Here is a 19,647-nt window from a genome sequence, read left to right as displayed (position 1 = left end):
CACTACCCTATCAGTTTTGGCCACAATGGTGAGAATGGACTCAGGCCCCTGGAAGAACTCAGACCCACAGGTAACCCAGTCCTATTAAGGAATGAGCAACACAGAAAAGGTGGCGGGGTGTGTGTGTGCTTCTTGTCCCCCACTGCAGCTCACACTTTTTACTTCCCTTTCACACAGTAAGCCAAAGATACTAATCAGGATCCAAAAGGCTGTCCTTGATGCTTTCATCTCAAAAGTAATCGTCAGTTCAGCAGCAGTCAGCTTTCAAAGAAATGATAATTTCCTAAATCACATATGCAAAGCTGGAAGGCATTATAAAAGAACCACCAGACAAAACATTTGATCAGGATGAGCCAGGGTTCAACGTCACCCTCATTCTTTGTCTGTGGACATTCTAGCTGGTCCACGTCGTAACTTCAGTTTGACTTCAATTCAACATTAGTGCTCTTTCTGTCTTACTCATAAAAGGACCTGCAGTAGCCATCAAATACATTTCTTAGAGTTTTGGAAACTTTTATTTGAAAAAAAAAAAAAGGCAAACTCTACGTAGTAGAAAAGGGTGCTTCCTAAACTCTGGAAAGCAGAGGAACTGCTGGGTTCAAAAAGAAGCTACAGAATGACCGAATACTGGGGGGAAATTCACGCTAGCCTTCCCCAAAATGGGCCCTCTGTTTGTATGGTTAGGTTGGCATGGGATGCTGGAAGCTGTAGTCCAGCACACTGACAGTCTGGAGAGATCACATCATCATTTCCTAATGTACCTCTGAACGATGCCACATTTCCTTGCAATATTTCCTGACAAAACATCCTGTCAAAAGAGTTGGATCTCAACAGATTGTTATCTCTGGATGACAGCAAATGTGGTTGGCTGTGAAGGTGCTGGAGTTAGATTGACAGGACCCAGGTTCAAGTCCACCCACGGCCACAGAAGCTTTGGGCCAGCCATTCTCTCTCAGCCAAACCTACCTCACAGGGTTGTTGTTGGGAAAAAATGGATGTCAGAATGCTATGGAATATAAATCTAACAAACTAAAATTTAAACAGCCATCTCTAACCTAGTGCCTAGCCAGTACATTAAGACTACAGCTTCCTTCCATCTGACTGCATGGACAGTGGAAAACACTTCTTGATCTCCCGCAGCTAAGCAAAGTTTTATAAAAATGTCTGCAAAGAAAGGCAAAATATTACACAATTTTCCCCCATAACCTTCTTTTTCCAGTATGCTGAATTTCTTCTTTTATCCTCACGATATTAACAGAGATTAGTCAACAAGATTTGTCCTCATTCTTGATGGTCACTACCTCTGCAATTCCACCTTCACACATCACATGAAACTGTGGTTTATTGAGCAACCCACAATGGTCGAGTTTAAACAATGCTGTAAACCAGAATCAGACATTCAGGTTGAACACCACTGTGTGAAATTCGATGTAATCCTGCTGAGTTTCCGGCAATACAAGCTAGAGCTTAGCTTCAGTTTAAATATGATCCTAATAGCAAGCCTTAAGCCCTCAAAAGAACAGATGTGGATTGGATTGACAGAGACAGCAATTTCCGCTCCAACTGAGCAACCACAATTATTTTCCTATCAACAGTGCCAAGACTCCCTCCCCCCAAACCCATCTGTAGCATTTCTAACCCAAACACCCTTCTTGATTTACTGACTGGTTTGACTTGTTCTCTTCTCCATCCCTGACTTTCTCAGATGCACCATATCTGTGTGATTGCTATTTGTTGTAGATTTAGAAGAAGCAAGCACTTTTTCCTGCTTTTAATTTTAGGAAAATTCAAATTAATTTTATCTTCAGATTCAAGTGGGACTTCCATGATAAAGACATTAAGGAAATTCATAGGTGGCAATAGTTTATCAGTATAATTATCTGATGCTGTAATTATTTGATAATGAGAGCTGAAGGTGGGTCCTCCACAGTCAGGAGCAGTATACCTGTAAAGCTCAATTGCTTCCTTTGAAACCTATTGGGGGTTTCCCAGAAGGCCCTGTTAGATGTCCTTTTACTTCTGCTGTTCCCAAAACATGTGTCCTAACAGCAGATGGAAATCAGACTCTTTAGTAAATGCCACAAATTCACCCAGGGCACCTCTGACTTTCTCTTTTCCTCTCTGCAAACCCAAACATGTCTGTGTGGCTAAGTCCACTTATCATGCTTAACCTGGTTTCTGAATCAGCCCACTGCTTGGGTTCAACCCATAAGCTGGTCAAATAGTCTAGCCCTGTCAAAAGAAGGGATGGGCTTTCTAGGGTGACCAATTCCTGTGTAGGCTCTGGACAGAGGCAACCTAGTGCCCTCCAGACACATTGGCCTTTAACTCCCAGAATCCCCCAGCCAGAATGTTAGAGAGGATTCTAGGAATTAGAAGCCAATATATTTAAAAAGCACCGGGTTTAGTGATCTCTTTTTCCCAGAAGGGATGGCTTTTCAAAAACTCTTCTTCCGTGCCCTCGTTCTCTTTTTTGCTTTTTAAATTTAAACAAGAGATAAAGTGACTCCGAAGTCGAGATAGGAATGCAGAGCCAGACAGATCCCGGGGTTTGCACTCCCCCCTCCGTCCGCGACAGGGAGTGCTAGGGTGATAATGACCATCTTGGGACTGAAACCGATTCTCTGCGACTGGGGAGCGAAAGCGGTGGCCCGTGTGGAAGGACTCTTTAAGACCCGACCTCAGTTGCTGCTCTGTAGCATTTCCACTCCATTCCCCTCTCCTTCCCCTTTTCTCCGCCTGACCCCAGCTTGCGGCGACTAGTAACTTCTCCCCCCTGCGCCCCGCCAGCCTCATTCCTGCCCGGTCCCCAGCGCCGCGCCCTCGTACCGGGATCCACGGTTTCCCGCTCGCCTTCGCTGCCCGCAGAGGCGCCCATCACCAAGGCGGCCAGCATCACGGCGGCGCGCAAGACGGGGATCGCTCGCAGCTCCATGAGCGCAGGGTAGCAAGCACCGAGCGCAGGGAAGAGACTGGGGGCCCTCCCGGGTTTGGTTTGCTCTCGCGAGCGGCGGGGCTTGGAAAGATCTCAAGCTCCTCCCGATAGCAAACCAATCGCTGGGGGACTCGGCGGGAAGACCTCCTCTAAGGGGTAGGGATAGCTCTGCGTGGAGGGGGGGGTATCCTATCTGCCTGGCAGCTTTCCCCAAATACGCGCCAATCTCCCTTCCATCTCCCAAGCAGTCGGGTCGAAAGGAAACGTTCCAAAGGGAAACCCCCCCTCCCCGCGCGCGCATTCCATTCTTTATTTACCCCTCTCTTTTTTTCAATGGAACTTAGTCGCCCTGCTATCGACCAATCGCAGCGGCAACTCACCAGAGGGTTCGGCCAATCAGGACGGGGGAAAACCTTCCCCCCTCCCCTCTGCAGGCCAATCAATAGTCTGGAAAGTTCGGGAGAGCCGAAGAAAGGGTTCGAAGAAGAAAAAGGGAAAGAAAGTGAAAAGACACATGTTCGGGGTTTGTCGTGAGAATAGGGATACAGGGCATTTCCACACACGGCGGCTCCATCGCCGGCCCCGGGAGTGGACAGGGTGGGGGATGCTAGATCCAGCCCAGAATAGGGCCTCGCTTGTTGATATCCTTTAATGCCAGAAGATGAAGGAAGAATAAAAACTCCGCTCAAGTGCAGATTTGATCCTTGATAGCCGCAAGAACAAAATCCAGAATAAATCGGCTGGTTATTTGGCCAGATTTCCGGTTGCACAGAACTCTTCGTCAGGCAAGGCAAGGAAGGAAAAATAAAAACACCAGGGTTCAAATGAGAGAAGTTACTAAGCTCTTCTCTTCCGTTCTTTCCTGGTAAATATTAGGGACGTGTGAGGCTGTGATCCTCGGATCGAAGCCCCACTCAATCTAGGGCGGCCTGTACCTGGCCGAAAATCCAAATCTCCAAGGTTAGTTTTTTCGGGATGGGATAAAGGCTTGCAAGAAAGTGATCGGTGTTGCTTTGTTTGCTAAACGATTTTTTCTTTTACCGCAATCAGTAGATGAGTTGGTAAATGCGTTACAGTAACTCTGTGATCTTGGTAATTTGATCCAGGAGGAAAAGGGGGGTTTAAAGAAATGAAATACATAACTGGGACCCCTCTCTCTGTAGTACGAGCATTGATTTTCGTGCAAAGACAGAATGCATAATAATAATCATGATAGTAATAATATCTTGCTTTGCGTAGTATAATTGTTGTTGTTTATTCGTCTAGTCGCTTCCGACTCTTCGTGACTTCATGGACCAGCCCACGCCAGAGCTTCCTGTCAGTCGTCAACACCCCCAGCTCCCCCAGGGACGAGTCCGTCACCTCTAGAATATCATCCATCCATCTTGCCCTTGGTCGGCCCCTCTTCCTTTTACCCTCCACTCTCCCTAGCATCAGCATCTTCTCCAGGGTGTCCTGTCTTCTCATTATGTGGCCAAAGTATTTCAGTTTTGCCTTGAATATCATTCCCTCAAGTGAGCAGTCTGGCTTTATTTCCTGGAGGATGGACTGGTTTGATCTTCTTGCAGTCCAAGGCACTCTCAGGATTTTCCTCCAACACCACAGTTCAAAAGCATCGATCTTCCTTCTCTCAGCCTTCCTTATGGTCCACCTCTCGCAGCCATATGTTACTACGGGGAACACTATTGCTTTAATTATGCGGGCCTTTGTTGTCAGTGTGATGTCTCTGCTCTTAACTATTTTATCGAGATTTGTCATTGCTCTTCTCCCAAGGATTAAGCGTCTTCTGATTTCCTGACTGCAGTCAGCATCTGCAGTAATCTTCGCACCTAGGAATACAAAGTCTTTCACTGCTTCTACATTTTCTCCCTCTATTTGCCAGTTATCAATCAAGCTGGTTGCCATAATCTTGGTTTTTTTGAGGTTTAGCTGAAAGCCAGCTTTTGCACTTTCTTCTTTCACCTTCATCATAAGGCTCCTCAGTTCCTCTTCACTTTCAGCCATCAAAGTGGTATCATCTGCATATCTGAGATTGTTAATGTTTCTTCCAGAGATTTTAACTCCAGCCTTGGATTCCTCAAGCCCAGCATGTCGCATGATGTGTTCTGCGTACAAGTTGAATAGGTAGGGTGAGAGTATACAGCCCTGCCGTACTCCTTTCCCAATCTTAAACCAGTCCGTTGTTCCGTGGTCTGTTCTTCCTGTTGCTACTTGGTCGTTGTACCCAAATTCAGGACAATCTTTTATGGGGATAATCCCCATCCACTTTTTTCTTCCGCTGTTCGGTATGTTTGGTGTCCATGTTTATGTGGAAGGCACTTTGCCTGCTCAGAATAATGGTTCCTATAGAGTTTGCTATCACCGCAACCCTAAACGCTAAAACAATTTCAGGGGCTGAAAGGAAGCCGTTTAAATCAATGTTTCTCAAACTAGGCAACTTTAAGACATGTGGACTTCAACTCCCAGAATTCCCCACCCAGCCTGCTGAGCACTTCGAAGTGCACATGTCTTAAAGTTGCCTAGTTTGAGAAATCCTGCTCCCTGCCTTTGCCTAAAGAATTTATTTGAAATTCGGCTGAGTGTAGGACCCAGAGGAACAAAATCCCTTCTCTGCTAAAACCAAACATTCTCAGCGAGGAACGTTGTCGTGACGCTTCTTAGGGGGCGTGACTTGCTAGCGTAGGCGGAAGTCCATGTGCCTCTAGTAAAATGGCCCCGCTTGCGGATTATAGGTGGATGGAGCGTCCTTATACATAAGCAAATAAATTGAGAGCGCTAACGCCTGACCGAGTTTGCTCAGTACCTTGTCGCCTCTGCAGTACAAAGGTTTTGCAGCTTGGAAAACCGGAGTGGAGAGAAACAAAGCGATTTTATACCAGAAGCATCGGGAAGACTCGAGGGGGGAGCTGCGTCTCTTTGTCTGGCTTGGAGAATGGTGGAAAAGAAAATTTCAGGTATCTTGGGAGTAGGATGTGGGGAGAAAGCGGGGGCTGTTGATAGATGCAAAGAGTGACTGGGGCCGTTTTTCCAAATTGCAAAGGAAGATAAAAAATATGCCTTTAGTGCAGCTTTAGGAAGTGCTGCATGCTAAAAAAAACTAGCCTTAACCCATTTGTTGCTCTTCAGAGACGTTGGGGCTTCAATTCCCAACATTCCCAAATGGTGTGTTCTTGCAGTCATTCTGGCTGGAAATTAGGAGAGTTGACCACTCAGCAGCTGACCCTAGATGGGCTTGGAAACTGAGTAGGGTCCAACCTGATTAGGAGTTGGATGGGAGACCACCATGAGATCCCAGGACTATGGATTAGACCAGGAAAAAAGAATCCCAGGAAACAGAAATGGCAAGCTGTTTCTGCATTGTTGCCAAGAAAACTATAGGCACATGTCCATGAAGGAGATTTTACATAGTCTTCATGTGCCTGGAGAATGCAAGGTTGGGGAAGGCTGAAATTCTAGGGTACAAAATCAGAAACCACAGGTACATGTACCATCTTGGTTCGTGCAACAGGTGAGGTTGAAATCCAGTTAACCAGTTTGCATCTCAGTGTGTCATACAAACTCAGCCAGTGTGGTTGGGTTACAGGCCTGTGCGTTATTTGAACCCACCTAATTGGATGACTTCAACTCTAGATCAATTCAATGTGTATTATTGTGGAGTGTGAACTCAGCCACTGTATGTAATGATAATGTTGTAAATTTTGATTTTGATTGCACTGATTTTGCTGTCATGTTTTATAGATGGTATTTATTAACAGTTGAGTTAACACCTTGAGTGTGTCCCTGCCTATAGAAGTGGAGTATCAATTTAATGATTGATAAACATTTTGGTTTTGATGTAATCCTGGCTTAATTTCTGAAGCAGAGCTCAAAAGCTCCCAATTTGGAACCCTTTTTGGCTCCTATACTGTGCATAAAACTTGCAGTCAGAGGGAAACCTTTTGTCACAACTGAGTTTTGAACAGAATCTCCAAAAGTCTGATTCTCGAAACTAGTTGTTCTGCCTAATTGTAGTAACAAAATTGCAAATCTGGAAGGCTAGTACTTTTATGATTGTGATCCATGAATGTGTGCACTGCAATAAATCTGTTAGTTGCTAAGATACCCAATGTTTTTTGGTAGTTTTAAAAATGAAAACAGGAGAGAGATAATTCTGCCACACCACTACAGTCATCTGAATCTTGAGCAGAATTTCCTCTGCAACAACAGATGTTTCTTTAGGTGGAAAAACAAGTGATATGCAGGATTTGTACAGGTATTTTTTACATTTTCCCAGTATGCGCTTGAAATATATGAGGCAAGGCATGAGGATGAAATATTGCTATTTCTCCATTGCTCCCTGGAATATACAAGCCTACACTAAACTCTAAAACAGTCACATATCTAAAATAAAACATCTCAGAGACAGAAGAGAAATGTTCACAGAATTAGTAGGAATCAAACCCAACTCAGTGGTGTCTAATTAACTCCAGCCTCCAAAATAATTGTATAATTTCAGGTAAGAAATGTTGGCCTGTTTTCAGCCATAACACTGGAGTGTTTTTTAAAATCATTCTGGGATGATTGTGACTGCTTATAGACAATGTCCTATGATCCTTTGCCCTCAGATGTGTTTGACTACAGCATGTCACCCATTATCCACTCCCATCAAACTGGCAGTTATTTGTCCAGCATCTTCTGAGCATGGAAGGTTGGGGAATACTGGCCTACAGAATCGTTGGGTAGTTTTAAGCACATCACAACAGCCACCTGTAAGAGGAGGGATAAGCTCCTGGAACTGAAAATCTTTTTTGGCAGAATAGATGCTCTGTCCTGCCACAGGAGGGTGCATTTGGACAACATGTGCATTGGTTAGGTTTATGCAGGGGTAAGGGAACATCATTGAATTCACACATTGCAAACCATAACCCATGGCTTGTTTTATATTTACATAAAAGAAGGTGTCAGCTGCATTTGCAGATAGTTTGCGAAGGGTGCAGAAGGAATGACTGGGTTTGCCCAGTGCCTTAAGCCTTACAAACCCCGGAGACTATATTCTCATGACATCTAAGAAACAAATAGATATAACAGCTAAATAAATAGATGGAATATCGTATGCTGTTAACTGTGGTTTGCGGTCACTTTGGGTTCAGATAGCACACTAAGCTTAAATTAAAGAGATCACATTTTGGTCTAGTTGAGGGGTAGACAACAGATCTTGGGCTGTTTATTGGCCTTTGGGTGAGGGTGGGGGGAATTTAAGGGTTGGGCGCCTCAGTGAAACAAAGTGCTCATCCTTAATGCTACTGCCACATGCAAAAAACAGGCAGATGTTGCCCTGCCGCAATCCAGCCCTTTTGCTGCCAGATGTTGGCAGTAAGATTGCAGGGTCTTTTGAGAGGGGGGCAGGTGGCCTGCATGCAGTCCATTCCCGGCTTAGGGCCATGTCTGTCTGATTGGAGCATGTGCACTAGGAGACTGGAAGCGTCCTTTGCCAGCTGGGAAGGTGGCCTTATCAGCAGATACCAGCTGTCCTTGGAGGCAACATGGTTGACTCAACGTAGCTTGGCTTCAGCCTCTCTCCATCCTCTCTCCCTCTTTCCTCTTTCTCAGCAAGGTCCCAGGACCCCAGCCAGAGGCGAATTTTAGACCGGGCCACCCGCCAGCGCCGTCTCAACCGCCAGCTAGAGGCCCTGGAGAATGACAACTTCCAGGATGACCCCCATGCCAACATGCCACAGCTGGTGAAGCGCTTGCCTCAGTTTGATGATGATGCCGAAACAGGTGAGGCTTCATGCTGGGCGTTCCCTTGATTTCACTTTCCCTTAGCTTTCCTTGACTTCCTTTTCTTTCTTGGCCAATAGATTAGTTGATTTGTTTTGTTTGATATATTTAGCCTTGTTTGTGGGTGTGTACATCTGCACACATACAGTATATGTGTGCAGAAGCCGCCCAGAGTCACTTGCTGAGATGGGCAGCTATAGAAATCAAATAAATAAATAAAAACAAACAAACAAACAAACAAATAAAAATATGTGTCTGTGTTTGTAAATCGACACACATGTATACACATGAACACATGCGTACGCACACAGACGTATAAGTAGAGGCATGTCCCCGAGGGAGTCAAAAAGTCAACATGGTGGCCACAACCATGCCATTAAAGCCCCACCTCTTTTTACATATCTTGACTTGAAAGAAGTCAAGCTAAGTCTGTGGGGAGAATGTATTTTGTATCTGCATTTGTACATTGTGGTTAGGGATTTTGGGTATTTTTGTAGTTCTTTAGGCATTGCCAGTTTAGAGATGCCCTTGTGGGAGCAAAGAGCTAATTTTTGATCCAACACTGGGACCCCTGTCTCCCTCCGTTTAATAAGGAAATTACTTTTCTTTTCACTTCCCCTTTTCTCTTCTGGAAATTGGGAGTTTGCTTGCCGGCCACCCCCACCCCCAGGGCTTCCATTTTGTGAGAGCTCCCACAAAACATTCCAAGAGTGCCCATTTGCCCAGAAAAGTGGGGCACCCCTATCCTAAAGTAATGAAATCCCAAACTTCATACTTAGGCTAAAAGGTGTTTATCTTCATCTAGAATTTTCTTTCCCCTTCTTTGTACTTTATTTACAGGGAAAAAGAAGAAAAAAACCCGCGGAGACCATTTCAAGCTGCGTTTCCGCAAGAACTTCCAGGCCTTGCTGGAAGAACAGGTCCTTATCTCTCTCTCTCTCTCTCTCTCACAAAAATTTGGGGGGCATCTCAATTCTTTTTATTTTTCTGATCCTCATTTCAGTACAGTCCTCATTTAGTGACTGCCTTGTTTAGCGACAGTTGAAAGTTAAGTGTGTATGTGTGTGTGTCTTCAAGTCAGCTTTTGACTCTTGATGACTGCCTGGACAAGTCCCTGCAGTTTCCTTGGCAAGATTTTGGAAGTGGCTTGCCATTGCCTCCTTCCTAGGGCTGAGAGAGAGAGACTGGCCCAAAGTCCCCCAGCTGGCTTTGTGCTTAGGGCAGGACTAGAACTCACAGCCTCCCAGTTTCTAGCCTGGGGCCTTAACCACTATGCCAAACTTGTTCTCTTCGAAGTTATGATGGTGATTAAAAAGTAACTTTGTGACCAATCCTCGGATTTACGACCTTCGCAGGTCAATAAAGCAAAGGAAAGCTGAAGTTGGATCATAAACACAGTTGCGGTTTCACTTAGCAACCGCTTTGCTTAATGACCAAGTTGCAGGTCCCAATTATGGTTGCTACATGAGGACTACTGTATTTCCTTTCCCCTTTCCCGCCTGCCACCAAGAACACCGGTTAAATAATGATTAAAAATGCACACTGGAAAAGTTGACTTTTGAAACCCAGGTTGAAAAATATACTGAAAAAAAAAAGTCTTTTGCTCAGCGGTGTGCAGATTGTAACAGAACTGAAGTGTTTGGATTGATGGTTGCGGCCAAATACTCAGTTCAGCGGGAAGCGTTTCTATCTCTGCCCTTCCAGGCAGTTAGGGAAGGAAACCTTAGGATAATTTGGATAATGGGATTTCAATAGGATTTTGGATAATGCAAGATCCGTTGATCTGTAGGGTGGAAGAAAGCGCATCTTACAAATAAGAGCCGCTGCACTTCTATTCTGGGTCTCCTGTTCATCGTTGGCTATATTGTGCTGTTTCAGGGTTCTTGGTATCATTGCAAGTAAAGAGATGGGAGAAGAGCCACCTCAATGTAACAGCCTGTTTCTCAGCCTTAGCAGCTTTAAGATGGGTGGACTCCAACCCCCAGAATTCCCCAGCCAGCCATGCTGATCTGAAACACCGATCTAAGAGACAGAGGAATCACTTTGGGATTGAGCGGTGAAGCAGATCTGTCGCAGATTTCCTCTGTGCTTGCCGCAAGATCCCAACCAAGGGGTTTCTTTCTCTGTTTGACTTCCAACAGAACCTCAATGCGAGTGAAGGGCCCAACTACCTGACAGCCTGCGCGCCTCCCTCGAATTTGCCTCAGCGCCACTTCTGCACTGTTTGCGGCTTCCCGTCAAATTACACATGTGTTTCTTGCGGAGCCCGTTACTGTTGTGTCAAGTGTTTGGGGACACATCACGAAACTCGGTCAGTGCGCCATAGCCCTTTACTAGCCACCTGGGGCAATTAGGCATTGTTTCTAGGCAAATAGTCAAGGCCTGTTAATAAGACTGGTTGATTCCTACGTTGGAGCCCCACACTACTTGGGAATGTGCGGGCAATCGTGCACAAAAATATTTGCACTGCTACTCAGTGTGATTTTTTTTTCTATTTATTTGAGGCAGATAAAGGGTTGTCTTCAAAAACTTCCAAATCTTGATAGCAGAAAATGAAAGTACAGCCAAGATATAATTTCACAAATTGAGAGCAAGCAAACATAAGACTTTTTATTGATTTCTACGTGAAAAACAATCCTGCTATTGTATATACTCCTGTATAAGCCCATCCACAGATAAGCCAACTGGAGAATTTTTGACCAAAAGACTGTAAAAAATGTACCACCCACGGATAAGACAACCCTCAAAATGTTCGTATATTTTAATTTTTACAATTGGCTTATCCATGGGTAATCCATGGATTATCCATTTTTCATGGTACTTTGGTTAAAAAATTTGAGGGTCAGCTCATCCGCGGATGGGCTTATACATGAGTATATACGGGATATACAGGTACTTTAAAAAATTATTACCGTATATACTTATGGATCAGCCCATCCATGGATAAGCCGAACCCAATTTTTGGGGTGCATTTTGGCACCTAAAATTCTCGGCTTATTCACAAGTATATATGGTAAACAATGGAAACTTATTCTAAACTGGACAGCAGCTGCACAACTGCTAGAAACCATTTGAAATGTATTTTTAGGCTCAATTTTTGTGGGTTCATTGGAAATGGAGAGAGCAGTTGATAGAAAGACAGACTGTCCTCGTTCCCCAATACACTTCTTTTAATCCAGAATTAAATAGAGCTATAGTTAAAATTCACAGTTAATTGTTCACATGAAAGATCTAAAGGCAAAAATGCTGCAAACTTTGTGGATTAAAAAACGTTTCAAAAGCATATCACAGGGAGGCCCGGCGTATACAGCCTACTAAGCCATGGCTTCTTGAATCATGGTTTATTGAATAAGCCACAATTCATGCTGAGACCAAAACAAAAGCAATCTGTGAACCAAATCTGACCATCTGACACTTTCTCCTTTTCCTATTTTGCACTCAGGTTTAGGAAATGGGGAATCATCCTCTGTCATTTTTTTTTTTTGCAGCCAAAGAAAAGAATTTGCCTAAACTTTCTTCCATAGTGGCCAGCTCCATTTTATCTTATCTTTTAGTGTGGGTATATACAGAGCATTTAAAATTTGAAATCTGGCTGCTTTGAGCATTTGGGAACCTGATATATTTACAAAACTCTAAAAAATGGTCTGTTTTATGTTCAGAAAGGGGCCCTCTGAATTAAAGCTATTTTGTAGATCCTTTGCTTTCCTGCTGTATGAAAAGGTGGATGGGTAAATTGACTGACTGACTGACTGACTGACTGACTGACTGACTGACTGACTGACTGACGGACGGATGGACAGCCTCATCTTTTAGGCTTTCTTCTAGAACTTTGCTTTCTCTTCTGTTCAGGTGCTTGAAGTGGACAGTTTGAGTTATGCCATGAAGAATTATAAATATTATCTTATAGAAGAAGTCTTTTCAAACAAGCAGGTTGTCTTCCTCCCTGGACAAATAGATTTTCCCAGCCGTGAAGAGGTCTAAACTGGACTGTAATTCGTGTTTGTGTAATAAAATGTTTTTATGGTTTGCAATTGGTGGCATGCATTCTTCCTTTTAGTCACATGGAGCTATTTTTCTGCAGCTTGGGTTCCATTTTTTTTTCTTTTTCTGAGGGCAGCATCCTTAAAGAATCTAATTAACCCTTGATTTTAACAGAAGGGGAAAAGAGTGCCAATAGACCTGAATCCCATAAATGGCGCATGGACTATTAGCATGCACATAATGGCAGATTCTTCATGTGTGCAAAATGGCAGATTCTGTGCTTGCATACAATGGTGAATTGATTTTGTCCATTATAGCAACATCTGAAAACTTTTGCAGCTCAGATCTGGTGGCCATATCTGAACATCGCCAGCTCCCATGACAAAGGTACAGGCAATCTGGAGGCTGGCAGATCAGTTACGTTTGAGCCATTGCAACTGTACCTTTTACTGTTTAGTTATTTTTCATGAAACAAATGGTCTGAATCACCATATAAACACACACACACACGTACACACACACACCCTATAGCACTTGCTAGCTTTTCCATTGTTTCCCCTCATTCTTTATTCAGCAACAAATTTATTCAGTTTTTATTTTAATTTAATTTAATCTCTCTGTCCTCTCTAAAATGTATGTATTAATTTTCCTGTTTGTTTGGAGTTTGAGGACTTCTTCATAGGAGGTTCTTCTAAAAGAGAAGAAATACTGGTGATACTGTTAGAAGTAAAAAAATGGGCTTCATGAAGTGCCTTCTGTCCTCTAGGTTAGATTAATTTAAATTACAGCTTTTCAGATATGATAAGAAAACCACGCCATATACAATAGATAAAATAAGGCTGGTTTTTCCTATAGGTTTATTACCCTTCACTTTGGCAGATGACTTGATTCTCATCCAGCTGGAAAACAATCAAAAATTAATGTCATATGGGCTTTCAGCAGAATTCCTCATATTCATTGGGTGAAAACAGGCTAAACAGTATTCTTTTCCCTCCAAGTCTAAATTATATGCAGTATTAGGAGGTTAAGAAGACTTCACAAAATGAGAGAATGTAGCCTCAATATTTACATACTTTCTAAATACACTTGCTCTCCCCTGAACCAGAAAAGAACGTGTCAGAGCTAGGCACAATGTTCTCCCTTCTGCACTTTTGCAGAGCGGATAGTCTAAAACTCCATTACCTGAGTCCCCAGATTCATATGGCAAGACTGAAACAATGCAGCATTATACAACACTTTCTATAGGAATCTCTGCAAGCGTTATATTTTTGCCTTTTCTGTGCCAATATTCAGGGAGAACAGATTAAGCTTCTTTCTGATGTGAAACATTTGATTACCTGTATGGTAGCCAAATTCAGTGAAAATGAGACTACAAATAATAGGAGAAGAAGGAATGTGTGAAGGAGAAGGAGAAGAAGGGATAGGAGGAGGAGGAGTAAACTATAACTCACAGTCTCCTGGTTTGTAGTCTGGTGCCTCTAACCACTAAACCAAACTGTATTTTTCTATTGCTGATGACTGATAAATAAAAATTCTTCTAGATACAATAAGAAAACATAAGAATTTGCTTTAGTTAAAGCAGTGGGAAATGAAGCTTCTCAAATCGATCTGTGTACATCTGTGGGAAGGAATGTGGAATATGCAGAGACTTTGTACCCACCAAAGGTGTGGAATGGGGGGTGAGAAGTACAGCACTGGGCTGGTTAGAAGCAAATGCTGAAAACATGAGAGATTGGTTTTATTCTGAGTGTAGGTATGGAAGAACTTAGCAGAGTTGATCTATTGCAATGTTTCTCAGTCACGGGAACTTTAAGATGCGTGGACTTCAACTCCCAGAATACCCCAGCCAGCATAAGAAATACTGATCTATTCTCTTACTTGGCCCCCAATCTGCTTGCAACATGACATAGTCTTTAGCTGTTCCATAATTCCTACAGAAAGCAGCAGAAACTGAGTTTCAGGATAGAGGACGTGATATTTATGTTACCCCAATTTATAAAAAGCCCTAGGAAGGAGGCAATGGCAAAACCACTTCTGAAAAACCTTGCCAAGCAGTCGCCACTGACTCAAAGGCTTTGTTTGTTTGTTTTAAAAGGGGACTTCTCCCGTCTGAATACATTGTGATGACTGGACATGACTGAAGTCATAGCTCCACAGATCCAGGCGGTGCTAGGTTGGAAACAATGGTTTCAAGTTCTACACAGCTTCTAATGGTGGGACACCTACTTGTCTAGTAGATTATGAATGGCAAAGTCACAATTGTGCTACTCAAGGTCAAATTCCACAGAGTTGCTCGTGTCAAGAGAGGCACCAAGAAAAGCAGTCAAGTTTTTGGGAGTTAGAAAGGAAATCAATCTATGTCCTAGATAAGGTTCTGCAGATCAAGGCCAAGCCTGTCTTGCAACACGGTCGTTCCTCATCAATATTTTCCCCCACAATTGCTCTCATGACATTCTTTTGACAAATGCATCTTCTCTGGACTTCTGAGTAGAATGCATGCCAGTATTTCAGTTTGAGCAGTGTGAGCTGCAGATGGCTGGAAGGAGGAGCTCATTAGTTTCACAGGTCCTAGAGACAGCTCAAGGCAGGAGCTGTCTCTAGGACCTGTGAAACTAACGAGGAGCTATTGCACCCTATTAGAAAGGATGAAGATGGATGGTTGATCAAACCAGCTTGTGAAATTAGTAGAATAGGAACAACTCCCCAAGGGGAGAGTGTAGAGCAGTGTTTCTCAACCTTGGCAGCTTGAAGATGTGGGGAATTCTGGGAGTTGAAGTCCACTCATCTTCAAGTTGCCAAGGTTGAGATACACTGGTGTAGAGAGTAAGAGAGATGGCCTTGATGCAGGATCTGTTAGCAAAAGGGGCTGAAAAAGTCCAGTCCCTCCCTCCCTCCGTCCCTCCCATCCATCCATCACATATATTTATTAGTGGTTATATATTTAGTGGTTAGAGAGCCGGTTTTGTCTAGTGGTTAAGTTGCTGGGCTAGAAACCAGGAGGCTGTGAGTTCTAGTCCTGCCTCAAGCATGAAAGCCGACTGGGTGACCTTGGGCCAGTCACTCTCTCTCAGCCCAACTCAACTCACAGGGTTGTTTTGTGGGGAAAATAGGAGGAGGAAGGACTATTAGGTATGTTCCCTGCCTTGAGTTATTTATAAAAATAATAAAGGGATAAAAATTATAAATAAATAAGTAAACAAACAAATAAATAAATAACTCCAATTGTGCTATTATTCTCTTTTGGGGTGTGCAATATTATGCAAAGTTCTGGCAAAGAGTGTGAAGTAGCAGACCAAAAAAAAACTGATTAAAGATTAGAAAGTGAAATTCTATCAAATCTAATTGACATCCACACATTCACTATTTCTTTCCATATCTTACTCTCCTTGCAAAATGTCCTTGATTTCATCATGCCAGTACACATTTTACACATACGCAGTACTGTATTTTCCTTCTCCTCTTTAAATTTCTTACATGTCTCTTTTTGAGGATCCCATCAACTCCATCCTATAGTTTTGTCAGTCTTCTCCTTCCTCTCCCCTTGAACCTTCCTTCACAGTTCATTTTGCAAGTTGATCCTAATTATATCACCTCAACATCCAACTTTTATGCTGCTCCTTAATTTTTGTATTCAGTCCACCTTCATCTAGCACCCATTCATTCTTGACATACATCTTTTCTTATTTTACCATACCGACTTCTTCAGTAATTCATTCCCACTGTGTTCAACTTAAGTCTTATGTTTGTCTAGACATTCCCGACTTACACTTTTATATACCAGAGTAGGAGATACACACTCTTATACAAAGCCATTTTCACTTGTTTTGACAAACATTAATTCCTCGCAACAGGCCACACAGAACGGAATTACATGTAAAAACAATAGGAAACTATTGGCCTTTAGCTGCTGTTGAAGCTCACAGAATAGCAGTCTTTGTATATTGGGTTGTAGCATACTGAGTCATTGTCCAGAGGACAGAACATAATACAACCCGTGTTTCAAGGCTAAACCCAAAGAAGTCTTGATGATGGTCCTGGAGCAGTTTTTGCAGACGTGTTCATACAGCTCTGAAAGTTTTCCCACACCAATGACGAAGTTGCCCTGGTTGAGGTAACTGCAGATTTGTCCTGCAGTCTCCCATTTGAACAAGAACTGATCTGATCTTTAGCAGATATCCTTCCCCCAAAAGCAATCTTGAGAAGGCCATAGCTAACTGATGGACCACAAGTCATATTTGGTGCTTCTAACTGAAAAGATTTCAGCAGTGGGGCTGAGAGAATTCAATTTTGGGAGTAATGCTCTTTTAAAGCACATTTATTGTGATTCTGAGCTTTAAAGTTGCTCAAAGTCTCCAGAAATGGAGTAGCATGTAAGTTCAACCAGTAGGTTTTGGATACATCATCTTGTTATAAAACTAGTCATGGGAAATATATCAGTATCACTGATTTCCCCATATTCAGATATAGACATTATAACCTTCCACATTCTTCTCCTTAGAAAATGTTTAAGGCCACCATTCCCATTTGTCTTTTTCAATGAGGACATATCTATCAGGCATTCCTTGGGTGCAGTGGGGTTTGCAATGGCCGGAGCTCTCCAAGGCATTCCTTTGTTATCCATGATTTCTTCCCAGAGAATATGGAAGGATACAAGGATTAGCAAGATGCTGAGAATTGAACTGGTTTCTTAAAACCAAGAATTTCTTGGGAAGGTGAGTACTGCTGGTTGGTGGGAGTGTCCACCCAAGGTGGGTTCTCTCCAGGGCATCTCCTGAAGATCTTTAGACCAAAGGCTTGGAAGTTTGCTTGAATCAATGTAATCGCTGAGAGTCCTTCCAATTCTTTAGGCCTATGGTCATCACTCCTACCCTCCTGGGCACTAGCCTTCTCCAGCCAAGTGCTGTTAGATGAGTTAGATGTCAATTTTTATCAGTCCAGTCCAAGATGGCATTTGAATGTATGAATATCACACCTTATGGCAGTGGTCTCCTGCCAGGGAAGGAAAACAACTTTTCCTGCTCCTCCTGGTCTTAAATCTTATTGTTTGTTATCAATGTATTCCTTAAAACAATCTGAAGCTTTCTCCCTAGATTCAGGGGGTTCACTTATTATCAAAACCAGCAATCTTAGCTTGCACTACTTCCCCAGAGAGCCTTAAGCTAATAATTATGCTACTTTTGAGCAATTTTCCGGAGGAGGTCCTCTATTCAGGTACATGCTATAAATCTGCAGCCAAGAGGCTTGTTTATTTACCAAGGCGCAATTTTGAACCTTCCAGTGTGAACAGGCACAAATTAAGCAGCAACATGCAGCAGTAGTGAGAATCACCACCCCAGCGGGAAGCATGGGACAAAGAATGTTTACAATTTAAAATGCATTAAAATATTTTAAGATACTGCTTGCAGGTTAAGCGAGTGCAAGGAACTGTCCTATACAGTCATTTGATTTCTTTTCTCTCTTCTTCAAAAAATAACGACCAAGATCCTGAGCCCAATTAAGCCCAGAGCCTATTTACACCTTTACAAGGGTCTTTCAGTGAATGTCGACAGCCTGAATTTAATGTATTTGCTTGCATTTCTTTTGTTTCGTTTTGATCCCCAGAGAGGCAGGACTGGAATGACCACATTTGTGTTGCAAAAATCTAGACCAGCAGTTAAAATGTTAGATTTCTCTGAAGCTCTTGGCTTCCATTGGATGCTGTATGTATTTTGGCAGACTGTTACCCATTTGCTAAGCAATGTCATCTTTAAATCAACCGTGCTTAACCAGCCTCTGTTTGCCTTCCTCAGTACCCCCAAAGGCTTTATTACTTAACAGTCATAATCCAGGACAACACGTCCGTTGGATCAAAGAACACATTTATTGTTGGCAAAGTCATCTTTGCCATTACTGTGTAATCCTAGCTAGTATAACTACAGCCAAAAGTGGGTGAAAAATGGGCAGGAAAAGGTTTCAGAGATCTATGTTGTCATCTTCCTGGCTTTGAGAAGTTAAGGAAAACCAAACAGTGACAAGAAAGGAGCAGATGAAATACAGCAGCTCATGAAACTTGGTGGTGGAGGGCAAGTTCAACCTTGGTTGGTCCATTGAAAAGTTCTTGAAAAGCAGGCTGGAAGAGACCCTATTCAAGCTTCTGAAGAGCCAGACTGGATTCAATGTAAGGCAGATTTATACCACTCCAAAAATGATGCTTTGCTCACCAGGGTCAACCACACAACAATAAGTACACTAAATTTGTGTAAGATTTCTCCAGCCCTTCAAGTGTGTGTGAGTATTGAGGATTTTGCCTATGCTGGTGGGAAATTTGGGGAGTTCAAATCCAAACCAGTGGAAGATCAGCAGGTTGTGGAAAGTTTCTCAATACAGGAACTCAGTTTGTGTCAAGTTGAGCCAGAGATAAAGTGAAACTATGCTTCTTCAAGCCTTGATTCTGTACCATTTCATTTCCAGAATTATCTCATGTTGAATGTTCATCTCTCTCTCTCTCTCTCTCTCTCTCTCTTTTTTGAAGTTTCTTTTCCAAGCACTAACCTAAATCTGGCTGACTGAAAATAAATATTTTTCTTTTAAACCTTTGGCAAGGAGGATGGGTCAAAGAACACTTTCTTATCATAGGAGTCCTGTTGGTTTTGACTAAAACCAGGTCAAAGTTCTATCAGCCAGACAGACATCTTTAGAATATATAGAGAGAGAGGAAGAGAAAGAGAAAGAGAAAGAGAGAGAGAGAGATGTATTTAAATCTGTCTGTCTGTGTAAATGGTATCTACGCAAAAGATTTTGGAATTATAATTTATTGCAAAGCAATTATGAGCCAGCAGTTTTATGTTGCTGCAATGAAATAAAATGCAAGTGGAATTCTAGGCTGCATCCGTAAAACCAAATCATAGTTTCCAAATCATTATTGGAAGTAAGAAACCCTGTTGAGGCCTTACCTGTCACATGAACCACCATCAGGGTTCCAGCTCACAGGG

The 19,647-nt window shown here is 42.8% G+C and overlaps 2 protein-coding genes across 3 annotated transcripts in view; one reads left to right on the top strand and one right to left on the bottom strand.

Moving 5' to 3' along the window:
• The window catches only part of PLOD3 (procollagen-lysine,2-oxoglutarate 5-dioxygenase 3), a 28,047-nt gene extending 24,872 nt beyond the window's left edge, over positions 1 to 3,175 (bottom strand). Inside the window, exon 1 of the mRNA XM_063301501.1 lies at positions 2,830 to 3,175. Coding sequence (XP_063157571.1) covers positions 2,830 to 2,935 — 106 coding nt within the window. The 5' untranslated portion in view covers positions 2,936 to 3,175. The remainder of the gene's footprint in view (positions 1 to 2,829) is intronic.
• A 2,497-nt stretch (positions 3,176 to 5,672) lies between these two features.
• On the top strand, positions 5,673 to 12,726 carry ZNHIT1 (zinc finger HIT-type containing 1). 2 transcript variants are annotated; one of them, XM_063301499.1, is made up of 5 exons: positions 5,678 to 5,889; positions 8,525 to 8,695; positions 9,536 to 9,615; positions 10,837 to 11,006; positions 12,545 to 12,726. In XM_063301499.1, exons 1-5 carry the CDS (start codon positions 5,868 to 5,870, stop codon positions 12,564 to 12,566), a joined length of 465 nt encoding a protein of 154 aa, XP_063157569.1. In that variant the 5' UTR covers positions 5,678 to 5,867; the 3' UTR covers positions 12,567 to 12,726. The 2 variants fall into 2 exon arrangements, with proteins under 2 accessions (XP_063157570.1, XP_063157569.1); XM_063301500.1 differs by lacking the exon at positions 10,837 to 11,006 and having other exon boundaries at positions 5,673 to 5,889.
• The last annotated feature ends 6,921 nt before the right edge of the window (positions 12,727 to 19,647 follow it).

The sequence above is a fragment of the Candoia aspera genome, chromosome 4 (assembly GCF_035149785.1).
Source record: "Candoia aspera isolate rCanAsp1 chromosome 4, rCanAsp1.hap2, whole genome shotgun sequence".
Classification (NCBI taxonomy): domain Eukaryota; kingdom Metazoa; phylum Chordata; class Lepidosauria; order Squamata; family Boidae; genus Candoia; species Candoia aspera.
This window is presented reverse-complemented; position numbering and strand designations above follow the sequence as displayed.

Bases quoted from the DNA above. Each gene is read 5' to 3' on its own strand.
- ZNHIT1 (XM_063301499.1), top strand. From the start codon at position 5,868: ATGGTGGAAAAGAAAATTTCAG. The intron at 5,890-8,524 runs GTATCTTGGGAG...CCTCTTTCTCAG, and splicing joins GGTGGAAAAGAAAATTTCAG to CAAGGTCCCAGGACCCCAGC. The intron at 9,616-10,836 runs GTCCTTATCTCT...GACTTCCAACAG, and splicing joins AGGCCTTGCTGGAAGAACAG to AACCTCAATGCGAGTGAAGG.